At 37.6% G+C, this 10,920-nt stretch overlaps 1 protein-coding gene across 22 annotated transcripts; it reads left to right on the top strand.

Annotated features, from left to right (window-relative positions):
* The first annotated feature begins 200 nt into the window (after positions 1–200).
* LOC136227995 (putative disease resistance protein RGA3) lies at positions 201–10,920 on the top strand. 22 transcript variants are annotated; one of them, XM_066016815.1, is made up of 13 exons: positions 201–812; positions 1,302–1,433; positions 1,540–1,843; positions 2,002–4,826; positions 4,994–5,094; positions 5,278–5,346; positions 7,296–7,403; positions 7,584–7,992; positions 8,594–8,735; positions 8,888–9,182; positions 9,307–9,452; positions 9,557–9,634; positions 9,793–10,919. In XM_066016815.1, exons 3-4 carry the CDS (start codon positions 1,761–1,763, stop codon positions 4,784–4,786), a joined length of 2,868 nt encoding a protein of 955 aa, XP_065872887.1. In that variant the 5' UTR covers positions 201–812; positions 1,302–1,433; positions 1,540–1,760; the 3' UTR covers positions 4,787–4,826; positions 4,994–5,094; positions 5,278–5,346; positions 7,296–7,403; positions 7,584–7,992; positions 8,594–8,735; positions 8,888–9,182; positions 9,307–9,452; positions 9,557–9,634; positions 9,793–10,919. The 22 variants fall into 22 exon arrangements, with proteins under 22 accessions (XP_065872887.1, XP_065872882.1, XP_065872889.1 ...); XM_066016810.1 differs by having other exon boundaries at positions 7,522–7,992; XM_066016817.1 differs by having other exon boundaries at positions 7,288–7,403; positions 7,591–7,992.

Below are 10,920 nucleotides of genomic sequence, written 5' to 3'. Positions count from 1 at the left end.
TGCCAAATGTTTCCCAACAAGTTCAGAATGCATGCCATGTATTATGAGGATGTTTAGTTATCTACTTTTCACTTCTAGTTTACCTTTTTACTGACTTCTTATTTCCCTTTTATATCTGATTGCCTTCTATATCTGAAATTAGGGGTTTATTTAGTCGCTTTCTATTTACATTTTATATCCGAAGCAAATCGTAACATCAAACCAATTGGCCCCAAGCCTGAAAAATTAAGTATGCCAAAAAGTATCAAACCTTGCCATGAAAAATTTTGTTACTCAGACGAGCTTCCAACCACCCTTTATCTCATTGATCACCCTTTCAAGCACTGGCATTAGAGATCTCAAATCGTGAACGAGCTTTACAACGCGGTCCAGCTTTATCTCAGCTCCTACATATCCATCTCCGGCAGCCGGTTGAGTCTCACTCGAGCTCTCAACTCTAGCGTCATTGCTTTCGGGCTGATCAATAATGACTCCATTTAATGGCGTTATTGACCATCGGGAGCACGTCAGTGACTCAACGGCAAGCTCAGACATTCTCCTGGTGGTCATTGCCGGAGGAAAATAGAGGTTTCACTCTCCGAATCGAGAAGGTTAAAGCCCTAATTCTCGATTACATCATGGAGAGAGCGAATGATATCCGACGGAGAAGTCAAGATAGATTGTTGTATACGAATTCGAGAGGAGGGCCTCTAGATTCGAGAGGGCTCCATAGGAGTCTTTCCGTTTAAGCATCAGAACACTTTCGATACTCTAGCTATGGACCCGGCGAAGAAGAAAGAAATCATGAAGGATTTGAAGGCTAATTATATTGGGTATGATATTTATGATCTTGAATTGATAGAAGTTCATAGGAATTCAGAGGTCAGAAAACTTCTGATGAAGACAACAGCAAAATCCATAATTGTAATTGAGGATATTTGATTGTTCAATCAATTTGAGCAATAGAAAGAAAAGCAATAACACTAGTTTTGGTTCTTCTTCTTCAATTGAGAGATCAAGCTATTATGATTCATAGGAAATAAGACCTGGTTCGGGTTGTAATGGCGGGGAAGAAGGGGGAAATTCAATTACTCTATCATGATTACTGAATTTCATAGATGTATTAGGGTTTTGCTGCCGAAGTGAAACTATTATGATTCATTTTCTAAAATAGACTATCAAAATAGCTTGAACTTTATTTGATCTTTAAACTCCAATTATGACACATTTTACTGTTCAGTTTTTATTAAACTATCAAAATAGCTGAGAATCTAAATTTTTTTTCGAATGAAGTTTTGAGTTTTTTCCCTTTCCTGTAAAAGTGGATCAGCCGGCCGGCAGGCACTAAGAAACAAAGATAAAGATGGAATCAACAACTTCCATTGTCTTTTTGCTACTCAACTCCTTTGGCATCTTCACAGCAAATTCAGATTTGATACTTCCATTTGCTAAAGGTCAGATCTTCTTTTCTCTGAGTTCTCTCTGTTCTATCCTCTCCTTGTGTTAATTTCTTGAAATCATCCCAATTTACAGCTCTTGTTTCCTTTACTGACCCTCTAGAATGGCAGAAGCAATCATTTCCGACATTGCTGTTGGACTCATTTCAAAATTGGGTTCTTTAGTACTGAATGAAATAGAGCTGTGCTGGGGTCTTACAGATGAGCTTGACAAACTCAAGAGAACTGTTTCCACAATTGAAGCTGTTCTTCTTCACGCGGAGGAGCAGTCCATGGAGAATCCTCAAGTAAAAAATTGGCTTGCAATGTTGAGTGAAGCCATGTATGACGCAGATGACTTGCTGGATGAGTTTTCAACCGAGGCCTTGCGTCAGCAAGTTATGGGTGGTTCTAAAACCACCAAAAAGGTGCGTCTTTTCTTTTCAAGTTCCAACCAGTTTGCTTTTAATCTCAAAATGGGTCATAAGATTAAGGCTGTTAGCGATAAATTAGATGAAATTGCTGCAAATAGAAAGTTCCACTTAGAGGAGCATTATGTTGAAAGGGTTTTTATTTCTAAGGGCAGGGACCAAACTCACTCATCTGCACCTGCAGTTGTTGTTGGTAGACATCATGAAAAGGAGGCAATTGTGGAGCTTTTACTCTCTTCTCATTACGAAGAGAATGTGTCCGTTGTTCCCATAGTTGGTATTGGGGGTTTGGGAAAGACTACACTTGCTCAGTTGGTATATAATGATGACAAGGTCAAAAACCATTTTGAGTTGAGGATGTGGGTCTGTGTGTCTGATGATTATGATGTGCAATTAGTGGTGAAAAAAGTTTTAGAATCTGCAACTGGAAGGACACCAAAAATTGCTGAGATGGACCCATTAAAAAATCTTCTCCATGAAAAGATTAATGGTAGAAGATATCTACTTGTGTTGGATGATGTGTGGAATGAGGATATGAGTAAATGGCTCAACTTAAAAGACTTGTTAGCAGGTGGTGCAAGAGGAAGTAAGATTGTAATTACTACACGACTTAGAAAGGTTGCAGAGATGAGTCAGCCAATCTCTATACATGAATTAAGAGGTCTGACTGAAAATGAGGCTTGGTCGTTGTTCAAACAGATAGCGTTCAAGCTAGGGCAAGTGCCGAATCTAAGCCATGAAGCTATAGGAAGGGAAATTGTAGCCAAGTGTTATGGCGTTCCTTTAGCCATTAGAGCAGTAGGAGGAATGTTGTGCTCTAAAGATTTGGAGTCTGAATGGCTTTTGTACAAAAATCAACTCCTCTCGACTGTGTACAGGAATGATATTTTACCAATTCTGAAGCTGAGTTACAACCATCTCCCTTCCCATTATAAGCACTGTTTTGCTTATTGTAGCTTATATCCTAAAGACTTTAAAATTCATGTAGAAGAACTTATACGTCTTTGGAAGGCACACGGGTATCTCAAGTCAACGGATTCGAATGAGTGTCTTCAAGATGTTGGCTATGGATGTTTCATGGATCTTTTTCGGTTGTCGTTCTTTGAAGATGTTGGAAAGGATGAATTTGGTAATATCATATATTGCAGAATGCATGATTTAATGCATGATCTGGCCACTTCAGTTGCCGGGGACAAGTTCTCTACATCACATTCTGAGATGACACATATTAAAGACAAAACTCAACATATGTCATTTCGTGTTGACCAAAACTCTATTTCACGAGATTTTTCTTCATTGGTGAAAGCAAAAAAGATAAGAACGGTGTTACCGTTGGTTTATGGATTGGTTCACATCAACAAAGAAGAACTTGATTCCGTGTTTTGTAATTTGAGATGTTTGAGGGTGCTTAATTTATCTTCCTTGAAAATTAATGAACTGCCAAGTTCCATTTATAAATTGAAGCACCTGAGATATCTTGATCTGTCCAACAATGAAGATATAAAGAAACTTCCAGATTCAATCACCAATCTACACAACTTACAAGTGTTGCAATTAAGGTTCTGTTTAAAGCTCACGCAACTGCCGAACAATATCACAAAGTTGGTTAATCTTACCGATCTTGACAATTACGCTTGTAGTGGGTTGACTCATATGCCACAGGGTATTGGAAAACTGACACGACTTGAAAAATTATCATTATTTGTAATAGCTGAGGATGATTCTATCTCCAAGTATAGCGGTGGGCTTGATGAACTACATGCATTAAACAACTTGAGAGGTGCATTGAGAATCACGAATTTGAAATGCGTGAAAAATGCTGCATTTGAATTTAAGGCAGCTAATTTGAGTGCCAAGAAACAACTTTTGAAATTGACATTAGAGTGGGTTGACTTTGAACATGGTAATGATAATTGCAGTGCAGATGATGTTGCTAATGATGAAATGGGATTGGAAGCAGTATGCCCGCACCAAAGTTTGAAAGGATTGTCGGTGTACCGTTATAGAGGAGTACGGCCTCCAAGCTGGCTACCATCTGTCACTAATTTAGTTTCCGTTCTTTTTGGCGATTGCAGAAGCATACAGTGGCTCCCACCATTTGATCAACTCCCTTATCTTAAAAAGTTATCGGTTTATGATTTAATTAATCTGGAGTATGTAGATGTTTCTGTAAATTTTGAAAACGGAGGATCTTCGTCATTCTTTCCTTCCCTAACATATCTTACTCTGAGAGACTGCCCCAATCTGAAGGGATTTGTGAGATGCAAGACAGATGTTGGAACGGAACCAACATCGTTATCAATGGAAGAGTTGCCTTGCTTTCCTTGTCTTCATGAGTTCCAAATTGGAGGTTGTCCTAGCTTGACTTACATGCCACTTTTTCCGAAGCTTAAAATACTGACGCTGATGAAAGACGGAATAAAATCTCTGATGGAAGTACTGAATATGACGACAACTTCAGCATCACAATTCACCTCATCACCTTTCTCTAGTCTCTTTCAATTGGAGGATCTTTCAATCTGGGAAATGGAAGACTGTCCAGTGGATGAGTTGCTGCAATACCTTCCTTCTCTTCAACGTCTCGAGTTTTATGATTGCTCGTGTAAAAGTCTGTCTAGTGATGAGAATGATGATGGCATGCAGTGGCAAAGCCTTAAAGTCCTCCAATATGTTAATTTTAGTAACATGCAAAACTTGGTTTCTCTACCAAAGGGGCTTCAATATGTTACCAATCTGCAACGTCTGCAAATCTATCAGTGTGGTAGTTTGGCGTCTATACCAGAGTGGATGGGCAACCTCGTCATGTTACAAGATTTGACTATCAATTATTGTCCCCAACTGTCAGAAAGATGCAAGAACAACATGGCTGAGGATTGGCCTAAGATCTCTCACATTCCAAATATTACCATTGGCTTTCAAAGTATACAGAGGAATGGCTAGCTGACTGCAAATCTATCAGTGGGTTTGTGTGTCTAAAATAGTATGTCATTCTCCTCTTCAATCTCCATCCTTTTTTAATTAAATATAATCATTTTCACCCTTTCTTTAAAATCTGTATTTTTTAGTGTTCATGTCTCTACATGGATACTGCATATGGTTATTTTTGAAGTTTTGTAATTTATACTCCTGTTGACTTCTCCCTTGCAGTGATGAAGGGTCTCAAAAACTTGGTTTCACCCTGAAACAGAACGGGCCGAGACACGATGTTGATTAAAGCCCCTTATTTGTGGGTTTGTGTGTCTGAAAGAGTATGTCATTCTCCTCTTCAATCTCTATCCTTTTTGAATTGAATATAATCCTTTTGATGGTTTCTTTAAAATCCACTGATAGATATAAGGCTTAAATCCACTGTATTTTTGAGTGTTCATGTCTCTACATGGTTACTGTTTGAAATTTTGAAATTTATACTCCTTGTGACTCGTCCCTTGCAGTGATGAAGGGACTTAAAAACTTGGCTTCACCCTGAAACAGAACAGGCTGACACACGATGTTGATTAAAGGTCAGTTTCTAATGATCAACTGTTTGCTTCTTTTATAACCCTTTTTTTTAAGTAACTTATTTCATAAAAAAATAAAAAAATAATTAAAAAAATAAAAAATTATTTTATCACCTATTCAATGTGCCAATTACATGTCTTCCCGTTCATTTTTCGAGCTTCTTGATATGTTATGCTTCAAATTTGGTTCAAGAGTTGTAGCACCATGTGATGCAAAGAATTGTCATCTGGCTATCTAGTTTCTAATATATTGCATCTGGAACATCATCTAGCTATTTTGCATCTATTTAGTTTCTAATATTTTGCATCTAGAACATCATCTAGCTATTTTGAACTAGGATGCAAAGATTTGTCATCTACTTATTCAGTTCCATTGTTAACTTTTTTGTGTCAATAAAAGCACAGTAACTTAGTATTAGTGTCACGGCCAATCTCTTCCGCTTGGCATCTGCGATAAATTGGATTCGCTTAACAGAAGCTTAATTTGGGGAGCTTATCATAGGGGAAAAAAACCCATCTTGTCTCTTGGAATGTGGTTTCTTCCCTGCGAGCTTCAGGTGGCTTGGGAATTCTTCGGGCTCATGAGATGAATATTGCCCTTCTTGCTTAACTTGGATGGCGTATACTCACTGATAATAGTTCCCTCTGGACTCGAACCTTACTAACGAAGTATGGAAGCTCTCGCACTGCTTCTAGTTCTTTTACTTGGAAAAGCATCATTTTGGAAGCTTCTGTCGTGGTCAAAGGAGCTTGCAAGACTCGTTAACGATGGCAGCAACACTTTTTTTTATCTGATAATTGGCTTGCGGAAGGGTCATTGCTTAATTTACTTGGTTGTTATCATTGTTATTTAAAGGGCATACGGTGTAAAAATAGCCTTAACGTTTAACAATTTTATCCTTAACGTCTAAAATGGTGCTATGAGTGAAGAGTGGCAAAGGGATGTAGTGGTGAAGGGTAGGGGTAGTAGACCTAAGCAAACTTGGAGGAGGGTGATCGAGAGTGATATGAATTTATTAGGGATTGAGGAGAATATGGTAGTGGATAGGACAGAGTGGAGGGAGAGAATTTGTGTCGCTGACACGACTTGATTGTACGGTTTTATATGATGGTTCATGTTAGCCGACCCCGAATCATTTCGGGACTAAAGCTTTGTTGTTGTTTGTTTGTTTGTCTAAAATGGTGCTATTTACCCTAATATAAGGTTAATTTAAGAAATAATCCATCAAACTGTCTTCTCGATCATGAATCTTGTCATCTACTTTTACATATACGTCCCTATATCAGTCATTAGTAACAGATCACAAACATATGATTAGACGTGAAAATTTAAAAAAAAAACATATAAATATATATATAATGTATTTTGTACGAGTTGGAATTGGTGTAGAATAAATCACAATTCTATTATTAAATCACAAAAAATATATTAATCTCCAATTGTATTATTAAATCACAAACAATATGAATTTTTTTTTTAAAACCAACTGATATGCAATTGGTGTAGAAAAAGAAACAAAACGTCTGTGTTTCATAATGATGTCTGAAGTTGACATAATTTGTCAACGTTAAGGGTCAAATTGATGTTGAATGGCAATGTTAGGGGTATAAAATTGCACAATTTAAAACGTTAGAGGTAAAATTACTCTTGGCTGTAAACTTTAGGGATATTTTTACACATTTTCCCTGGTTTAAATAGCTAGCAGGATTTGCCAATTCAAAATAGCTTAAACTTTATGTGATTTTTAAAGTCCAATTGTGAAACATATACAGTTCAGTTTTTGCCAATCCAAATGTGACTATTTTCTTTTCTTTTTTCTTATTGTTGTAAAAACAAGTTGAGAGTTTAAACTTTAAAGTATCAAAATAAGAAAGCCACCTTTGTAAATAAGTTAAAGTTGGAGGATGCAATTAAAAAATTACAGATGTAGTCAACTCCTTCAGATTCGCAGGCGCTACCAAACAAAATATGGAATCAACAATCTCCTTTGTCTTTTTCCAAAACAAGTCCTTTGTCATCTTCGCAGAAAATTCAGACTTCATACTTCCATGTGCTAAAGGTCAACTCTCAACTCTTTCAGGTCTTATTCACAAGAAATTCAGATCTGTTATTTACAGTTCAGACCTTTTTCTCATCTTTTTCTACTTGTATCCATTCCTCCCTGTGTTTAATGGCAGAAGTAGTCCTTTATAATATCGCTGGTAGAATAATTGCATTGTTGGGTTCTTCTGTGCTGAAGGAGATAGGGCTGTGGTGGGGTCTCAAAGATGAGCTTGACAAACTCAAGACAACTGTTTCAACAATCAAAGCTGTGCTTCTTGATGCGGAGGAGAAGTCCATGGAGAATCTTCAAGTCAAGAATTGGCCATGTATGATGCTGATGACTTGCTGGATGAGTTTTCAACAGAGGCCTTGCGTCAACGAGTTATGGGTGGTCTCGAAATGGCAAAAAAAGGTGCGCCTTTTCTTTTCAAGTTCCAACCAGTTTGCATTTGGTCTCGAAATGGGTCGTAAGGTTAAGGTTAGAGAGAGATTTGTGAAATGCAACACTGTTGTTGAAACAAAACCATCATCATTATCAATGGAAGAGCTGCCCTGAAACAGCATGGCTGACACAAAGCCCCTTAGTTGTCGTCGGAATTGACAAGGTCAGTTCTGAATGATCAAATGTTTGCTTCTTTTATGACCTATTCAATATGCCAATGTACATGTTTTGCCCTTTGATCTATAAGGGCGGCCCGGTGCACTACGCATCCCCGCTAAGCGAGGGTCCAGGGAGGGGTCCCACCACAAGGGTGTACTGGGGCAAGCCTTCCCCTGCCAATTTTTTTGGCAAGAGGCCGCTCCTATCCATGACCTCTCGGTCACACGACAACAACGTTTACTGTTGCGCCAAGGCTCGCCCTTTGATCTATACGTTCATTTTTTTAAATTCAATTCGAAGTTTTACTAAACGATTCCATAGTAAAATCTGCTGCCTGATTAAGATGTGTTTCTGAAATTAGGTACCATGTGATACGAGTAGTACTTGAATCTGGCTTCATCTAGCTATTTTGAACTTATTCATCTACTTATTCAGTCCCATTGTTGACTTTTAGTGTCATATCGACTGCTAGCTAAGCTCTGTTACAAGGGGGGCTTGTTTGTCTGATGATGAATGTGGCATGCATAACCTTCTGATTTCTTGATGATTTCGGTGGAGGCTATTGGCAGTGCAGAAAGTAATGCTTTATTGATAATCTTTAACAGAATGCACAAAACCTGAAGCACGACATGGAATCTGCCAAATGCATCAGTTCTGGAATCGAACAAGCCTACACAGCTGGTTGGCATACAGAGGGAAGATCACATCCATTAATATATCAGCAAAAAGTTCAATTGAGTTATCATGGTGATTCTCTTGCTTTCTGTTGAAGGTTCATATGGATTGTCTTTGCTTCTGCTATTAATCTCAGAGTATTTGATATGCTTACATTTATGAGCTGTTTTTCGTTCTGGCTTATTCTATAACTCATTCAAATCACATCTCAAGCTTCATTGCAGTTTTAGATACCAGATAGATGCAATGATAGTTCCAGGATAATGCCAGGAGAAAGCGGAAATGAGGATCGACAAATTTAAGGGTTTATCAGGTAGCAGCATGAGATTTTGAATTTAGCAGTGGATATGAAGCAATTCTAAGAAAAATACGCAAACAAATATGCAAACTAGTGCTCTTCTTCCATGCCTCAACAAAGGCCTTATTGAGCAATCATGTCAGCATTTGTCCCTTACAGTCTGACACATGATGTTGATTAGAGCCCCTTATTTGTCCTACACATCGCAGGGAGTTGACAAGGTCTGTTCCAAATGATCAGTTGTTTGCTTCTTTAATGACCCTTTTGATCTATACCTTCATTTCTTTCTACTATATTCTTCAAATTTGGTTCCGGTTTTTTGAACTCCTTGTTAAATTTTTTTAGGTTGGAGGAGATGCCCAAATGGTGGGTAGCTTCCATGCTCTAATATAATACTGGAATAGATGATCAGCCTTACAGCATGTGTTTCTAAATTAGGCTATCTTGACAGAGTTGTAGTACGGCTCGTCGCAAAGCACCATATGATGTGGGTAAGAGTTGAATTGGGCATCATTGCTCCTTTCAGGTTCTATTTAGTTTCTAAAATGATGTTTAATTAGAGAAACTTAACATAGTATATTTTGGTATCTCATAGCTGTCATACATTCATCAGAAGATGAAAGAGATTCTCTGTCCAATGATTAACACGGCGGACGTGTCATGGCAACGTGAGGTATTTCAACTTCTTATTACTCTACAATATCTTGGAATTGTATACTACTGTCTCTTGCTTTCTATATCAGTTCACATCGTCTATCTATCGTATGCTTCCGATATTAATCTCATAGTATTTGATATGCTGACCATATTCAAGCTGTGTGTTTTTTTCAGTCCTTGCTTACTCTAGAACGCACTTGCATCACATCTCAAGCTTCCTTTCGGCTTTAGTCCCCAGATAGATATAAAAAATGATACCGTTTAGCTTTGTGGTGGCGGATCAAGTTTCAGTAACACCATGTTGTAGATGCATCTGTGGATTTAAATTTCCTGTGAACCTTTACTGATGTCATATTGAAGGAGAATGGCAGGAGCAAGCAGAAGTCAGGAACAGAGAAATTTTGAGTTTTGTCTTTAATACAGAGAAATTTTCTCCAGCAGCTGAAGCGGCCAGATCATGCATTTTGCAACTTTTAATATTTCCGAAGTCATACTTTTGAACATCTTGAAAGAATGACAACCGAAAAAGATCCATGAAATATCTAAAGCCAACATCTTGAAGACACTCATTTGAATCTGTTGACTTGAGATACCCTTGTGCCTTCCAAAGATGGATCTGTTCTTCTACGGGAATTTTGAAGTCTTTAGGATATAAGCTACAATAAGCAAGCAACGCTTATAATAGGAAGGCAGACGTTTGTAACTCAACTTAAGAATTGGAAAAAATATATTCCATGTACACGTCTATCTAAGAGAGTTCTTAGAACTCTCGAAGATATGTGTACAATAATGATATTTGCCAATTCTTAAGTTAAGTTACAATTGTCTTGCTTCCCATTATAAGCGTTGTTTTGCTTATTGTAGTTTATATCCTAAAGACTTCAAAACTCCTGTAAAAGAACTGATACATCTTTGGAAGGCACAAGGGTACTCAAGTCACCAAATTCAAATGAGTGTCATCAAGATGTTGGCTTTAGATGTTTCATGGACCTTTTTCGGCTGTCATTCTTTCAAGACGTTCAAAAGGATGACTTTGGTAATATTAAAAGTTACAAAATGCATGATCTGGTCATTTCTGTTGCGAGAGACAATTTCTCTTTCATCACATTCTAGAGTAACAAGTACTATAGATAAAACTCAGCATATGTCATTTCGGGTTGATCGAAAATCTATTTCGCAAGATTTTTCTTCATTGTTGAATGCAAAAAAAATGTAAGAACTATGTTGTCATTTGTTGAACTATCTGTTATCAGGCGGAGCGTTTGCCATTAAAAGAAAAAATCAAATTCTTACTTTTAATGC

The sequence above is a fragment of the Euphorbia lathyris genome, chromosome 4 (assembly GCF_963576675.1).
Source record: "Euphorbia lathyris chromosome 4, ddEupLath1.1, whole genome shotgun sequence".
Classification (NCBI taxonomy): Eukaryota; Viridiplantae; Streptophyta; class Magnoliopsida; order Malpighiales; family Euphorbiaceae; genus Euphorbia; species Euphorbia lathyris.
This window is presented reverse-complemented; position numbering and strand designations above follow the sequence as displayed.